The sequence below is a fragment of the Oryzias latipes genome, chromosome 8 (assembly GCF_053564925.1).
Source record: "Oryzias latipes strain Hd-rR chromosome 8, Olatipes_Hd-rR_3.1".
NCBI lineage: Eukaryota > Metazoa > Chordata > Actinopteri > Beloniformes > Adrianichthyidae > Oryzias > Oryzias latipes.
This window is the reverse complement of record NC_136244.1, coordinates 19754549-19770970: the sequence shown is the minus strand read 5'-3', so window position 1 is coordinate 19770970 and position 16422 is coordinate 19754549. Positions and strand designations below refer to the sequence as shown.

General features: G+C 37.1%; 4 protein-coding genes across 7 annotated transcripts; 1 reads left to right on the top strand and 3 right to left on the bottom strand.

Moving 5' to 3' along the window:
• Window positions 1–102: 102 nt before the first annotated feature.
• nprl3 (NPR3-like, GATOR1 complex subunit) lies at window positions 103–10422 on the bottom strand. 4 transcript variants are annotated; one of them, XM_004071340.5, is made up of 14 exons: window positions 9944–10422; window positions 9430–9499; window positions 8392–8430; window positions 7546–7678; window positions 5821–5895; window positions 4966–5119; window positions 4794–4875; window positions 4566–4703; window positions 3540–3696; window positions 3117–3223; window positions 2866–2995; window positions 1418–1607; window positions 1134–1326; window positions 103–460 (listed from the first exon to the last, which is right to left on the bottom strand). In XM_004071340.5, the coding sequence occupies exons 1-14, from the start codon at window positions 10137–10139 to the stop codon at window positions 295–297; spliced, it is 1830 nt and encodes a 609-aa protein (XP_004071388.1). In that variant the 5' UTR covers window positions 10140–10422; the 3' UTR covers window positions 103–294. The 4 variants fall into 4 exon arrangements, with proteins under 4 accessions (XP_004071388.1, XP_011476322.1, XP_004071387.1 ...); XM_011478020.4 differs by having other exon boundaries at window positions 4794–4872; XM_004071339.5 differs by lacking the exon at window positions 8392–8430.
• Window positions 10423–11046: 624 nt separating this feature from the next.
• Window positions 11047–11861, bottom strand: LOC101158279 (hemoglobin subunit beta-A-like). The gene is given in 6 exon segments (XM_011478021.3): window positions 11047–11180; window positions 11183–11293; window positions 11334–11368; window positions 11370–11429; window positions 11431–11544; window positions 11632–11861. Coding segments are annotated over 6 exon segments (447 nt in total). The 5' UTR covers window positions 11721–11861; the 3' UTR covers window positions 11047–11142.
• A 734-nt stretch (window positions 11862–12595) lies between these two features.
• On the top strand, window positions 12596–14103 carry LOC105354600 (hemoglobin subunit alpha-A-like). Its single transcript, XM_020704981.3, is given in 5 exon segments — window positions 12596–12736; window positions 13615–13749; window positions 13887–13938; window positions 13941–13982; window positions 13985–14103. Coding segments are annotated over 5 exon segments (423 nt in total). The 5' UTR covers window positions 12596–12661.
• A 1209-nt stretch (window positions 14104–15312) lies between these two features.
• On the bottom strand, window positions 15313–16041 carry LOC101175481 (hemoglobin embryonic subunit alpha). Its single transcript, XM_011478022.3, has 3 exons — window positions 15883–16041; window positions 15595–15802; window positions 15313–15513 (listed from the first exon to the last, which is right to left on the bottom strand). Exons 1-3 carry the CDS (start codon window positions 15975–15977, stop codon window positions 15385–15387), a joined length of 432 nt encoding a protein of 143 aa, XP_011476324.1. The 5' UTR covers window positions 15978–16041; the 3' UTR covers window positions 15313–15384.
• Between the last annotated feature and the right edge of the window lie 381 nt (window positions 16042–16422).

Sequence of the window (16422 nt, the reverse complement as noted above, 5' to 3'; positions counted from 1 at the left end):
GCCTGGTATGATCATTACTCTCCGCTGCTCTGTAACCTTCACAGACGACACAGCATAAGCTCTTTCTGTAGGGGATGTCATCATCTTCAATAATGCAATTCCTTTTATGTACAAAATAATTTATTGTAAACAAACATTTGTCTCGAGGAAAAGAAAAATACTTTTTCGATTTGAGTAAATTCGCACACTTTAAGGCAGTCGTCGTTTGAGTTTGATGTAAAATGTTGGTTGGAAAAAACAAAAATTCCGTTTGGAGGACGGGAATCAACCCCACCCACGCTTTTCTCCGTGTCGCTACTCCATGGGCGACTGGAAGATGGAAATGATGGGATCCTCGTGGTTTGTCACCACGAGGACGCTGCGGAACTTGTCAAACAGCGTTTTGAGCTGCGAGCGCCTCATGTTCTCGTTGTACATGATTTCCTCCAGATGGTGATGTCCCCGGAAATAGTGGAGCAGCCTAAAAATAGTTAAAGAAAAAAATGACTCTACGTCAATATTTTTATATACCGTCAAGAACTGATATTAAAAGTCTACTTTAAAATCTATTGAACCAGACGAGGATAATTAGAGGATTTATTTACATTTAGCTGTCAACTATTATAAGACCCAGCTTGTCATGAAAACCGTTTTTATAACAAAACAAAAATTAAATAACAAAAGTCTATAGCAGTACATAAAATAATCCCTTCTGTGTGAAAAGATCAAATCTTTTGCAGTTAAAAAAAAATAAAAAAGCTATGTTAAATGTACCAAAAACTCAATACAATTTGTCAAAACTAGGTTTAAACCAAAAATCTCCGATTTAGTTAAGGATCTTTTTTTTAATCAAATTTCCATTCAAAAACTACTGTTCATCTATAAAAATGCATCTAGAGATTTAAAAACTAAACAAACACTGAACTTTGATGAATAAAATATTAAATTCCTAAAATAGAAATTTACTCAACATATATATGTTTTAATAATACAAGAAATTGCTTTAAAATAAAATTGATGGATTTTGCAAGTTAGAATCAACTGATTCATTATCTCTAGAATAAGCTTGTTTATTTGGATTCTCCGTCTGCTTTGTTCTTATATTTGAAAGATAAAGTTGAAGAAAACTGCAACATTTTTGTCCATTTTGATACCTGGCAAACATCCGCAGATCCTCTGGGTTCTGAGCAGCAGGGATGTTCAGAATAACCTGCCGCTCGTACTCCGACAGGCTTGTAAGTAAAGTTTCCGTCATCCGTTTGTTGAGCGGCGAGTCTCCACCAGGCTGCAGCTCTGCGCTGGAGTTGTCCATGCTGGGACTGGTGAGAGTCATGTCATCGCTGCTGGCTGCACACATGGAGAAGACATGGTCACACACATCCATTGAGAACCGTCAGTGGTGGCAGAGAGGGGCTGAAGGATCTGAGGGAGGACGCACTGGGGGAACCAAAACTGAGGGCGCTCGGGGTGCTGAGGCTCCGGCTCCCTACTCGGGCTGCCAGAGGAAGTTCTTCATCCTTCATTCCAGGCTCGTCCTCGCTGGGTGGTACCAGCAGGCAGACATATGTGTGCAGCTGGATGAGTAAGCGGTGTTGGAGCATCCACACCACCATCTGAATTAACTGGGCCTGGTTTGAGACGGAGAAACAAACACACACACACAAGTCCTGCTGGTTTAACTTTGTGAAACCACAAAGGAGCCAAAATGCTGATCATGTTCTCAGGAAAAACAGAAGATGTGGATGTTAAAACTTGAACACTACATTTTTAAAATGTGCAACACAAACTGTTGCTGGGGAAGGAACATTTTGCAAAAATTAGCACAAAAAAAAAAATTGGGAGCATGTGGTTCTCTGCAGTGTTTGCTTCCTTTAAAAATTCAGCAGGTGATACTGTGCAGGACAAAGGTAAAAAGGAAGAGGTGTTTCCTCTTTCGCTGCTTAAACAACTCTTTTTGATCAATTATTTTTATCCTATCGACGTTTTTTGTTTACAGTACAAGTATTGCAATTGAAAAAAATGGTAGGGTAGTGTCTACTTCAGATCAAAACGTAAAATGGGAATGAAAGGGTAGTTTATGGAAACAAAAGATAATATAACAGATTATAAAGACTCATCTTTAAGAGCCTTGTAATAAAATAGATAATTATGTTTTTTTTTAGCTCAAAATGAGCTAAAAGTCAAAACTAAAGAAAACAAAAACACCTTAACGTCCAAAAGTTAGAAAATGCATTCTGTTCAATAACCAGCAGAGGGCGACTTTAGCCAGTTTGATTAAGTGTCAGGACACAAAAAATATTTTAAAGGTTTATTTCACAATAACTCCCATTTCCTAGAACAGTGCATGGTATCCACTTAGAGAATCTTTTTTTTTCTTAAGGTGAAAGATCAAACAAATTAATGAATAGATCTCTAATTTTTTTTCATACACTTAAATAATTACTACAATAACTTTAAACCTCAGGCTTTAAAACTTTTTTTTAACTAAAACATTAAAGCATTTATCAATTTTAAATTTAAAGCAGTTTCATTGTGTAAATATTTTTTTTTTTTGGATCAATGCTGAAATATTTTCTAAAAACCTTCTGCCAAATGGCTTAGAGGTCTTTTGAATGCCATTTCAAGTCTGTTAAGGTGTGTGGTTATGACTTTTTGTTCTTTTTTTTTCTTGTTTAAGTTAAGCTTAAACAATATTTTCTATGGGAATTTAAAAAAAAAAATCAAACATTTCAACTTTTAAAAAAATCCTGCAGCAAAAAATCCCTAAAAAATATCTGCATAGATGACAAAAAAATAAATAAAAGAAGAATTATAAAGACGTCATTTCTTTTAATGCGCTTTTTTTCTTGTCATTATGTGAGTAGTACATTGAAGATGCTCTCCTACCTCCTGAGCAGGAGTTTCGAGTGGGTTCCTGAACTCGGCCAAAGAGACAGGCAGAGAGAACTTGGCTAACATGCAGGGCAAATTATTGCCAGGAAACTGTTGGGAAAACTCCTCAGCCAATGAAGAATATCTGTTTAAAATAATAGAAGAGTTGTTTTTTAGAATTATTTGTGTTGATAAAAGCCAATTAAACATAGGAAACGATCAATAAAAGAATAAGAGATGGTGTAATGGTCCACTTTTTTACTCACATGCAGATGTTGGCATGAGGAGACAGCATGTATACGTTATTCTCACACAGAGGGTAGATGATAATAGCTTTGCCCCAATAAACCAAGTGAGCAGCAATCTGAAAGATCTGAGTAGGAACATGTGCTGATCATTTACAAAATCAGAAATTTTTAATAATGAAATACTCATTTTGTCCACTGGGTGGCAGTATATCACAAACTACCTAATAACTTAATGTCAAATCTGTACACCTACATTTGCAGAAATGGTTTCTATCTTCACATTTTCTGTGGCAAATTAAGTAAACGAGAAAAACACATCCTGATACAACCACTGTAAGGAGAATTCAAGTGAATAAACTAATTAAAGGTAAGTGGGTAACATCTGTGGTTCTAAATACAAAGATTTATGACAAATGTAATTTAATTGAAACTATTCTGCACCTGAAGTAAGGCCAGGTCAGCATCCTGCGCGAGCTGCTGCAGGTTTTTCACCGCTGAGCAGGTTTTTATCAAACGCACCATCGCCGGCGAGCAGTCCAGTGGAAGCTGGCTGAGGAGGGCTTTCTCGCTCTCCAGCAGCAGCAGCGCATGATAAGGCCTGCAGGGTCAAAGACACCCGACATCCTCTGTTAAACAAAGGCGAAACCCCAGTCCCTTCATCTAACAGACAAAAATTAATATTTGCAAAGTATAGCTTTTGCAGGTCGTAAGTAAAATTTGAATTAATCAGAAATGTGGAAAAATTACTTTAACTTTACACTTTTTGTTCCATTTTTGATAGATAAAAGGTTTTAGCAGACATTTTCTCATAAAACTGTCTAGTTTAATTTAATATAAAAACAAGTAATTATCTCACCTAATTAAACTTAAAAAGACAAAAGAGTCTAAAATATCCCAGAAAGAAACCAAATACGCCAATAGGTGGCAGTAGAACCCAAACAAACCCAGTAGGAAGTGTTTATCACAAAAACTGCCTTTTTTCAATCCATTCTTTTCAGTGAATCTTTTCAGAATTCATAACAATCACTCCCCAAATTAAACATGTGATTTGGCCTCAGTTTTACAGCAGACCCCTTCCTGACACCAGTAGTTGTCAAAAATAAATTTAGAAGGCAGTTAATGGCTCAACTGCATTTTAGCACCATAAAGATAAATATATAACACATCAATCTAATAAAAAATAAGAAATAGATTATACATTGTGGTGTAGGTATACTCATAATCATTAATAACAGGTTAATAATATAATATACACAACACTATAATTTTGCCGCTCTATTGTGTGCACATGTGCAGTTGTGCAGGGTCACCTTTAGAATGAATCAACAACCGGTTCAGCTTCACCTATAGACTCAGCATTTTCTCTGTAATTATTTAAATGGATAATATTCTCTGAAATGCTTGACGTATTTCTTGTTGCAGTTGAATAATAGAAGCATGTACTGCGTATAAAACCCTCAGACGTACCGTATGGCCTTCAAACTCTGCTCTAAAGCTTCAGGTGGGAAATAGTTTCCACCAATCCTGTGGATCTTATGCGGCAAACAGAAGCTAACTTCCAGCCAGTTGTTGATATGAAGCCGCACCACGCCGGTTGTACAAAGGCTGGAAAATGATCACAAGCACCTCAGACTGTTTTGTTCAAGTTTAACAACAAAATGAAGGAATGAAAACGTACAGCGTTTTTTGACATACCTGTCATAAGCCACCTTCAAATCCCTGGCTAGCTTACATTTTGGAAGAATTTGCCTAAACGGGGACTTGGGGCTGCCATCTGCTGACATGAGGACACTGTAAGCACACCTGAAGCTACTGTATCTGGATATTTAACGGGTGTGCTTTGTGGTGTACACAGCAGAAATCTCACTGTCAGTCATGGTGGTGATCTCATCTTGAACAGAAAGCATGAGTTTTGCTTCGCGGGTCAGGTACTGACAACGGTGCTCCTCGTGCTGCAGAGCGATGGCGATGCGCCGCGACAGGTTGTGCATGCAGCTGATGACTGACGGGTCGGCGTTTGCCTGGTGATGAATAAAAACAGGCACTGTTACCCAGTTTTTAAGCTTTGCTTTTAATTACTGTAGTAAAGTGGAGTGCTCCTCTAAAAATCAGGTAAAAATCATGTCAAACGTTTACGCCACACTAATGAACTTTTAAAAACTCGGCAAGCTTAAAAAAACATTCAAGTTATTCGTATTTTCAAAATGATGTTTTTTTTTTTTGCCGAGTTTTGGTCACTTTTGTGTTCAGACTTTAACATTAATTGAACAAAACAGGAAAAGTGAGGAACGTGGTTTTTTACAATTTTTAATAAATGTCATTAGTGCAGATGATAGAGTTTCCAGGCAGACATTGTGAACAAAACATGACCGAGCACTTTCTGCCTGATCTGAACCACCAGAGCTTACTGCGTATCATGACTCAGCATGGGCAGAAACAGGGTTGTGCCTTGTTGGGCAGCATGATTAGGCTAAATTGAAGGGCCCCGCCTCCCTAAGCTGTCAGAGATAGTGGCGTTATCACTTCCATTTAACCCTCCTCATTCATATAATACAGATTAGAAAAAAAAAACTGTGTCCCACCCACTGTCAGCCAAAATAAACCAAATAGGATGAAAGTATTGTTGCTGTAATTCTGACAAACCTTTGGGCAAAATAATTATTCATCCACATTCCAAAAAGACAATTTTCTATATTTGAATGACAAGATTTTCTCTTCTTACCCTCAGAGCAAACACCACATTAAAAAGGATCATAGTCGGCAACTCTCTCTTAGGCGAAGGATCCGTTTTAGAAACCTGCAACAAAAAACATCAAAAATAATCTGTTGTCTATATAATAACGTTTGCAGATATTACATGATGGAAAACATTGATTTTCAACCTGAAGATGCTAAAATTAATATTTTCCTCAAGACATTTGATACGTTTTCCTTACATGTAATACATTTACATATATGTATGTAGTATCATGTCCAAAAATGCAGGCGAAAGCGCAATTACATATTAAACAAAAACTAAACCAAACAAATAAAATGATAGTTTAAAATAAATCAAACTCAAAAGGATGTTGCTTAAGTGAGGACTAACCAAAGCGCCAAAGTTAAATAAAGTTTATACATAAAAGGACACATCTAAACTGTAGCAATGCACATCTCCTGTTAATATGGAGATGCTCATGCATGCTTTCATTAGCAGTAAAATTGATTATTGTAACGCCCAGCTTGCTGGTCTTCCAAAAACTAACATGAAGAACCTTCAGCTTCTCCAGAACTCTGCTGCATCAGTTCTCACCAAGACCAGGAGGTGGGCTCACATCACATCCCTGCATTGGCTCCCCATGTGCTTCATGGTTGATTTTAAGATACTTTGAGCAGTTTTTAAATGCCTTAATGGTCTTGCGCCTTCTTGTCTGTCAGATCTTTTAGTCAAATATGAACCCTCACAGACCCTGAGATCCTCTGGCACTGGTCTTCTAACCATTCCGACTGTGAAAACCCAAACTTACAGAGAGGCAGCTTTTTAGCACTGTGGCCCTCGTTTGTGGAACAGTCTGCCGGAGGATCTGAGGGCCGCAGCGGGCATAGCTGCTTTTAAGAAAAAAGGCTCTTTAACCTGGCTTTTTAACTCATTTTACTACTTGTATTTACTTATTTATTTTTGTATTTATCCATTTTATCTTGTTTTAATTTACACTAGATTATTAATAATTAATTTTAATATTCCTCAATTCAATGTTTTATTGTTTATTTGTGTACTTTTTCAATCTCATTTTTATCTTAATTATCCTTTCCGGTGCTTCCTTGAGTGGATCCTCTCCCTTTGCTGTTCAGCCGCTGCAGCTCTAGATGGGGACCTGCATGGCCGCTTAGCTGTGGTGAGGCTGGTCCCCGCCTCTGATTCTGCAGCTATTCACAGAGACGGAGGTCCCAAATATTAGCGTTTCCTACAACCAACATGTTGTTATCGTGCTCAGCCTTTTTCCTACTGTCTATCCCCATCAGTCAGGGGGTGGGAGGTGGTCTGTAGGTCTGATTTTATATTATTTATTTTGTTTTGTTTTACTATAAAGCACTTTGTGTTATGTTTTACAGGAAAAGTGCTTTATAAATAAAGTTTGATTTGATTTTGATCTATAATCTACACAAATCAGTTTCCTATCTGGTACAAAACAACCAAATACACAATAAAAACACAAAAAATTAAATTAAAATGTAATAAACATCCAGAATATATATCACACTAAATTTCTAAATTCTCTAATCCATATTGGCAGACGGTTCAAACCTGATTTAAATGCAAAAAGACCTCATTTCTCGTCTGTAATTCAACAGCAAACCTATGCTGATTAAAGATTGCCAGTCTATACACAAGGCAACATTAAGAAAGCAATGGCTGATGCTGATCAGATACAAAATGGGATCAAATCTTTTTGTTTATTTCTCTCACCTGCATGATGGGAGAATGCTGAAGAAGGGTCGGGTGGCCCACAAATCGAACGTTGTCGATCTTCAGTTCAAACTTCTTTCCGCACATGTCGGACTTGGTGGCCAGGATTGTGGCGAGGATGATGTCCGAGAACCTTAAAGAGAAAAAAAAAATGTCTGAATGAGGAAAAATGGAGAATCTTTCCAAATAAATAAATAAATAAATAAATAAATAAATAAAATGGGAAAAGCCAGAAAAAAAGTGGGAGCTTTGCAATTAGCTGTGTGCTAACGGTTGAAATGTTCTGAGAAAGGGTGGCATTAACCAGGCGTGTCTGAGCATCATTAGACCATCGGAGAAGACATTTAAGGTAACGATGATGAGGAAAACTGGTGTCACTAGAGGAGAGGAAAGTGAAGGAAAAAGATTTCTGGCAGAAAAATAAATAAATTGTGCAACCGGTATATAAATTAGACATGTGAAAGACTCATGCTTGATTTAAGTAATTCATGCTGTGATAAAGAGGATATAAATTAAAGTGTTAACGTTCTTATATTTAAGCCCACTTCTTTCTTAATCCACCACCACCATCAAAAAATGCAGTTTATTTGCTAAATTTCCTCATATAATTGCCTTTAATTGTATTTGATATAATAGTTTTAAAAAATTAGAGTCAATTACGACAAGTTTTACACTTGATTAACTTAGTCAAAGTGCAGTTTTAACCTTTGCTGTTCATTTATGGGTTGTGTTTTGTTTTTTTGATTAAGGTTGGAGATCCATAAAGAGCACAACATAGAAGAGAAGGGATAAAAAGAAAGGGTTGGTCTAAGCAAAGGAAAGGTGGTTGATAATATTTGGTCTTACCCTGCTACCAACTGTTCGTCAGTAAGAGGAGATTGCTCCCTGAAATGGGAATCGGGCCACAAAAAAAGAAGAAAAAAAGCAAACAAAAGGGAAAATGCAACACATGGTTGGGCTGACAGCATCAAATGGACATTAAGGCATACGCGATGTGGAAAAACAAAAACTGCTCTGCTCTATTTTACACAATTAAGCCCTTGATGCTCATTAAATGAAATACCAATTATTTATTTGTAGTAAAAAACACTCATATTATTTTTATGGGAGTAACACTGTGGGATTTAAAAAAGAAATATAGACATAAAAGATAGAAGATGTGACTTAACGAAGTAAAACCAAAAGAAGTGTTAAAACAGACAGCTCAGCTTCTTACTATTTCGTTGTCATCCCCTTTTGATCGTTTTTAAATTAAGTGTAAACACTGCTATACCTCAACAATAGCTGAGGATTTAATTTGAATCTTTATGATTTAGATTACAGATTAACTTGTAAAGTAGTCGGTAGGGATGGGCGATCTGGCAAAAAGAGAAATCTCTCATTTTTTCAAACCAAATTTGATTTCCAATTTTGACTAGTGCCTCTGTTTAACGTGTTGAAACAAATTCAAACAGATTTCGCAGCGTACGGTTTGATGCTCCAAGTCTGTCACAGAACTGAAGCAAGTCCATAAAACTGAAGAAACTTTTCCCGTTTTGGGAACAAGCTCCTCTTTGCTAGTTGCCATTATAACATCCCAAAAATAAATGTTCTTTAACAATAAATTAATAAAATTGCTTTATCGCCCCTAGTCCATGCTGTCCATCTTAAATCGTGTTACTTTGAACATAAGTGCTATAAAACAGCTTTAATAAAGTCAAATAATGCATAAAGATTGATTTAATCTGAGAATCATAGATAAACACAGAGAAGCAGAAATGTATGATGATCATCTGCTTTTTATTTCGCTGTCAAAACCCCATTTCTAGAATAAACAAATTATTGTTCAAATAATCCACTCATGCATGTTAGGATCCATTCATGTTCGATGAGGAACAAACATACCTGGAATCTCCATCCTGATCCTCCAGCGTGTCCACAGTTGTGTTTAGTGCATACGGATTCCGCTGTTTTGCTTAAGGGCAGACATCAGCTTCGGTTAAGCAAAGTTTGGACCAAGTCAACAATTCATATCAGAGAATAAATGTGTCGATTTTTTTAAGGATGTGTCTCATTAAAATTTTACATTCCACTAGGCATCATAGACGATCTTCTACTGGGGTTTAAGTTTAAATGTGGGTTCTTAAATTGCAAAGATTATTTAATAATTCGCCTTAAGAAAAGAAAATGTAAATAACAGATAATAAGCAAAATATGTAAATGCATACTAGATTGATTGAGCTTCGAAGAATTGAAATTTCGTCGACAATAGCCAAACTGAGAATTAGCATAAAAACATTCTATAAAATGACTAAACTAATTTAATGTGGGTTTGGATCATTAAGGGGGCTTGAAAGCTCAACTTATAAGAGATCAGGGCTCTGACTAAAAGTGTGATGAAATCATGATGTTCTCTAACCTGTGAGAGAAGACGGACTTTCAGCGACTTTTTGGAATGGGTAGCGAAACAGAAGTTTGTTGCCTCTGCTGCCAGAGCTGACCAGGATAACGCTGATGGGACTTGTTTTGTCTCCACTCGTGTATACGTTACTCTGAGACTGACTATACATAGACCTTTGGTCGTCTGGTAACCCGTCTGAAGGGCTAAGCATCATGTTAGCATGCTAGCTAATCTTACGGCTGTTGCCTCTTTATGAAACCACAAAAGACAACTGTTGGCTTCTTTAAATGGAGCCTGGTAGAGGAATTAACACATATACATAAAAGACATCGACCCCACAATTATGACAGTAAGCCTGGATTTTACCACTCATCCATCTGCTACTGCTGAGATTGTTTTGTGTCACATCTAAAGTTGCTCGGCTAGGAGACCAGACGTTGGCCATAGGTTCCGCCCAGCTGCACGAAGGGAAACAATAACTTTGGGCAGCCTTCTTTAAATTTGTGGCTGGATTTTTATGTATTTATTTGTATTTGTAATGTTAGTTTTTATTTAGTTACAGTAGAATATAAGATCATAAATATAAATCTTCACTTCTTTTCCCTTGTCCGTCGGGAATCTGGGGCCCACGGCAATAAAATAAAATGATTACAAACCATCCCAAAAACATGCTTCATTGGTTAATTGGTTACTTTAATTTGTCCATTGGTGTAAATGTGAGAGTGCATGGGTGTGTGATTGTGGCCCTGCGACAGACTCTCTGTATGAGAGGGTGCCCCCTGCCTTCGAACACAAGTGGCCGGGATAGGCTCCGGCAACCCTGTGACCCCGAAAGGGATAAAAGAGATTAGAAGATGAAAAAAACAAAAACAAAAGAATTGTAATAATAAATAAAAACTAAAAAGGAATGTATAAAAAATATATTTTTTAAAATGGGTTCTACTGCTATTGTTTTATTTATTTGCTAATGATGGTAATTGAGCCAAACGTGACTTCCTTTGAAAATTCTTGTTTTAGTAAAACCTTTTTTTTTTTAGTTTGGGAGCAAAAAAAACAACAAAAAATTCTCCAGTAGGCTTTCTCCAAACAGAATGATAGAAACGACAGAACACATGGTGGCATGAGTTTTATTTTGATTTTATTTGGAGTTTGCTGTAGACTGAGGAAGGCACAGTAACTTTCCTGTCAATTTTCTTGTGGAAGTGCCTCTCAGGAGACTAGTGGCACTGTCTGTTCAAAGCGGAAACCACCACGGCAGGAACTTCAGCCAGGCCTCCTGCTCTCCAACAGTGAAGACTTGAGGACCAAACTTGGCAGTGATGCACACGGTGATGCACTCAGCCAGTGCATTTGTGGTTTCATAGAGGGCTATAGTTAAAAAAAAAGAAAGCAATTGGACATTGATGACATACCCTGAAGTTGTCAGGATCCACGTGGAGTTCTGAGCTTTGTGTAAGTGTTCTTGATGTTGTCCATGTTCTTCACTGCGCTCTCCAGCCCACTTCACAACCTTTCCATGCTGCCCCACCTTGGGGTTTCCGAGGATGACAGCGTTGGTGGAGAGGTTACCAAATGATGCAAAGTGTCTCTGAGTCCAGGGGTACATGATCAGATGTCTGAAATCACACAAATACACAGAAAAAAGAGAGTTAAATAAAATGGAGTTTGTACAAAAAAATCCTAGTCGTTAAATGATGGGCTCACCTGTGAGAGCCTGTTGTCCGATTTCACCCACATCAATCTTCCCCCACAGGGATGTGATGGCGCTGCGCTCAGCATCTGTCCACTCGAACATGGAGATGAAGTTTGTATTGCCTTTGCTCCACAAATAATATTTGGAAAATTGTCAGGTTGCAGACTTAATAAAAAAATGTATTACATTAGAGCTTTTTATTGGTATCACAGAGCCTCTCCTCTCACAAATGAAAGCAGCCGATTGGTCAGGAGTGGATGAGATGCTGGGTTGTTGCCCAAATTGAGAAGATCTTTGTTCATATGGAAATTAATGATAAGAATGGTTTCAATGATTTTGAATAAAAATGCTTTATTTTTTTATATTTAATAAAACATGTATTCATAGGGTAATAAAATAAAATAAAATTAGTAAGAAAAAAATAAAACTAGATGTTTTACTTAAGTTAAATTTTTTTTTTTTTTTATTAGAGCTTGTAAACTAATTTCAAACCTTTTTTAAATGTGACATCAACATTTTTAAATTCTGCCAATATATGATAAAACACGAATATTTTATTTTTTCTATAATAATGACAAAAAGACTTTACTGAATTGTTTTAAAAGTAACCGGAAGAAACAATAATTAATTATACAATTATTATGTTTAAATGTATTTCATTAATCAAAAACACATTTTCACAAAGTCCTGCAATAATTTCGATTATAACCGAAATGCTCCAGAACAGGGTGTTGTTACTGTTATCTTAGAATTTGGCTTGGCATCTTTTGGATACATGGAGGTGTGTCTTGGATTTGATGTTGGGTGGGGTTTTATTCAAAGAAATTAAGTGAACCATCACAGTTGTTTTTCTGCATTAGCTTTCCTGCTTGGATGCCGTGCGGAAACAGCAGCAATTAGTCTCTCTGGATGAGCTTTCTGGGATGAAGCAGCCTCGAGGGCTGACGAGATTGGAGCTGTGGCTATGGGCAGGTTAGCCATCTTAATTTTTCCTTTTGCTTTTTTTTTTTTTTTTTTTTCTTTCTCTCTTGTGCATGTTTTGAATGATGCTTGTGGCATACCCCCAGACCAAGACCTACTTTTCCCACTGGTCTGACCTGAGCCCCGACTCTGCTCAGGTGAAGAACCATGGCGCCACCATCATGGCTGCTGTTGCAGATGCAGTTGCAGGGATTGACGACCTGACTGGGAGCCTTGCCAAACTGAGTGTGCTGCATGCCTCTAAGCTCGGTGTGGATCCAGCTAACTTCAAGGTGAGTGACCAGGATATTTGAGCACTTTAGATCCTAAACAGGGCCAAATAAGTTCCAGAAACATCCAGAAGCTGATCTTTGTGGAAAACTGACCTGTTTTCGTGCCCTTTTTGTTTTCAATGGGTAAACATTTAACCAAAAAAATCTTTAAATGATAACAAACAGAAGTAGTGAAAATAAATTCCTCATAAAACTATCATGACAGATTGTTATTGCAATGTATGATTTAGTATGACTTAGATCATTTTTATAGATTGTTAATATTGAACATTTCCTTTCTATTTTAACCAACTTCAGCTCTAAACCTTTTTTTTTGTTTCTATATAATTTAAAAAAACAACTCATCTTTAAATTCTTTGTGTATTAATTTCTCATTGTATTGCAGGTTTGTGGGCTTTACATTTTAAAAAGTTCCAAGATGTTTTAATATGCAAAATAATTTGCATATTAAAATCCAAAAGTTACAGAATATGGACTGAGTAAAATATTTTTAAAACCTATTAGTAATGTCTTAATCTCCTTTTTTCCAAACAATATAAAAAAGTTACTGTAAAACATTACATTTCTATTGAGTAACACCTCATTAAAGTATTTAGTAAGACGTTTCATGTATATATAATAAAGCAGTTGAGCTTGTAGAAAGTGTAGACAGTACATCTTTCTTCTGTTTTGAAGGATGCTTGTAGCATACCCCCAGACCAAGACCTACTTTGCCCACTTGTCTGACCCCTGACTCCGCTCAGGTAGAGAAGCATGGCGCCACCATCATGGCTGCCATTGGAGAGGCCATTTCAAAGATTCACGACCTCGTCGTTGCTTTGTCCAAACTGAGCGGGCTGCATGCCTTCAAGCTCCGAGTGGACCCTGTCAACTTCAAGGTAAGAACCAATGGGATCACTTTATGCAAAAGGAGATTCAGATCATTTTTAATTATTTTAAATTTTATGTTTTTAGGCACATAGAACAATCAAAATTGCTTCAGTGAGATGCAATATTTGAGTTTCTTTTTCAACAGATCCTGGCTCACAACATCATCCTGGTCTTGGCCACGTACTATCCTGCAGACTTCTTCCAGAGGTCCACGTCTCCGTTGACAAGTTCCTCAATAATCTGGCCTGGCTCTGGCTGAGAGATTGTTAAGTCCCAGCAGGACTTCAGAGGACCAGCTGTGTGTTATCCAGCGCATATGTATCACCCTCTCTAAATGGAAGAACTTGGCCAATAAAAAATAAAAAAAATTCATGGAGGTGTCCGTCCTCGTTTTTGTATTTTTTTTCATATGTTTGTTTGTTTTCACCACAACATCAGCAATAAATAAATAAGAAACAGTTATATTTAAAAAATTACTTTTTTATATATTTTGTTTGAATCATTGCTTAAATTATGTTAAAAATCAATACTTAACAACAGCTTAATGTAAAGAAAAACTCCAGTGAGTTTACAAACATAAGAGGATGTAAATAATCCAAATAAAGGATTAAAAACTGTTTATAGTTTATTTCATTTTCATCTTATAGATCATATTTTTGGAGAAAAGTTCATAAGAAAAAGATTTACAAGAAGGTCATAACTGAAATATATCACACATTACAAGAAAAAATGGTTTTTACAACTTTATTTATGTTTTAATAATGAATGTAAATGCCATGATTGTTTTAATATGTTTATGTTGTATTTAATTTTTCATCCTCTTGACAATGAACCCCTGGTTGTGTCTGATTTCCTTCACCACTCACAACTTAGAGCACTTTATAGTGCATTTGCCATTTTAAAGAGCTGTTGGAATTTATCATTTGAAAATAAAAGTGCCCAAGAGATTTCCCAGAAGTCTCTGCGAAAAACCATTGTGCAATGTTCATTAGATTGGCGAATATAGACCACAAAGCATTGTGTTTAACCCTTGTGCTATCCTAGGCACTTTGACGTTGGGAGTTGGGTCATCTAGACCCACTAGACAGTGCTCTGAACCTTTTTTCTTCAATGATTTGTGATCTTCACTGGTGTCCATAGATTACATGAAATCCTCTCCACCTTTATCCACCTTTGTCATTGTAGGGAGAACACGTCAATGTAAGGGTGGGGTCATCTAAGATAGCACAAGGGTTAAACGTTTTTTTTTAAATTATTTTTGTTTATTTATTTATTTTGTTTAGAAACCATCCCAGTGGATTCAACAATAGACCTTGTAAAATGTTCATATTTATTAGGTTTTTACTTTGGGAAATTGGTGATGTCGTATTTACTATTTAAAACAGAACATTGAGCATGTGTCCAACTTGCTTTGAGAATCCAGGACAACAGATAATCCTGCACTGTAAAGTTTTTTTATTGTTAGGTAGTAGGGAGGGAATGTGGACATGTAGCTTCTGTTTTTACTTTTTTGTGCTTTTGTTTTGAAAAATTATTTCTTGTTCACAGACAGAGAAAAACAAGACTCCAGGTAAACTGCATGAACTTGTTTATTTAGATTCAGACAGAAAGGGAACTTCTGCGCATGCTCGCACTTTTCCCGTTCATCTGTACTTCTCAGACAGAGCCAGAGCCAAAGCAGCCAGGAACTTGTCCATGGCCACATGCACCTCAGGAGTGAAGTCATTGGGAAACATCATGGCCATCACTACCAGGATGCAATGACCGAGGATCTGTAAAGATACAAAACAAGCTCAGCACAAGCACATCTGCAAATTTTGATTTCTTTTTCAGAAGTTCAAAAACATCACCACCTTAAAGTTGGCAGGGTCCACTCTCAGGGTGAAGGCGTGCAGTTCACTGAGGCTCAGAAGACCTGATGATAGAGCATCGATTTTGGCCACAGCATCAGCAACTCCCCCAATGACGGTCTTCCCGTGTTTCTTTACTGAAGCAGAGCCTGGGCTCAGGTCAGTCCAGTGGGAAAAGTAGGTCTTGGTCTGTGGGTAAACTTTCAGCATCCTAAGGAAAACAGGGAACACTGGTGAATGAGTGGAAGCAAAAATATGAGAGCACACCTGTGAGTTTGAGGTGGGTCTTACCTGGAGAGAGCATCTGTGCCCACATCGTCCGCCTTGCCTGAGATTTTAGCCCAGAAGGTCCTGACGGCGTCCTTGTCCTTTGCTGTGAGACTCATCTTGAGGTCCGGCTCTGAATGACGTGATGAGCAAGGTGCGTGAAGGGGTTTTATGCAGGAAAGAAGGCCGGACACACCCGGACAATCTGCAGGACAGGAGCGTTTGGTTCAACCGATAAACTCAAAGCAGCATCAGATAAAAGAATGACGTCAGTGGAACACAAACGAGCAGATCTCAAGACCAGATTCCAGGACTTTTTGTATCATAAAAAAGTTATTTATGTTCCTATGTATCTCCAACACACTGCCGTACCCTCAACATAATGTCCCCTGCCTAAAACAATTAAAGAATGAATGTGGAAATGAAAAAAAACAAATGTACAAAAATAAATCAAATGTTAGGGTTGTCTTGGACACATTCAAATACTTATCAAAAGCTGCCCATATTCAATAACTATAACAAAATGAATGGATACAAATAACGCTTTAAATAACCTAAAAACTT

Coding starts and splice junctions, on each gene's coding strand:
- LOC101175481 (XM_011478022.3), bottom strand. CDS start 15,977: ATGAGTCTCACAGCAAAGGACAAGGACGCCGTCAGGACCTTCTGGGCT. Junction 15,803..15,882: donor GGCACAGATGCTCTCTCCAG/GTAAGACCCACC, acceptor TGTTTTCCTTAG/GATGCTGAAAGTTTACCCAC. Junction 15,514..15,594: donor TGGACCCTGCCAACTTTAAG/GTGGTGATGTTT, acceptor GTATCTTTACAG/ATCCTCGGTCATTGCATCCT.
- nprl3 (XM_004071340.5), bottom strand. CDS start 10,139: ATGATGCTTAGCCCTTCAGACGGGTTACCAGACGACCAAAGGTCTATG. Junction 7,679..8,391: donor GACGAACAGTTGGTAGCAGG/GTAAGACCAAAT, acceptor TTTCTCTTTAAG/GTTCTCGGACATCATCCTCG. Junction 3,697..4,565: donor CAGAGTTTGAAGGCCATACG/GTACGTCTGAGG, acceptor TTGACCCTGCAG/GCCTTATCATGCGCTGCTGC.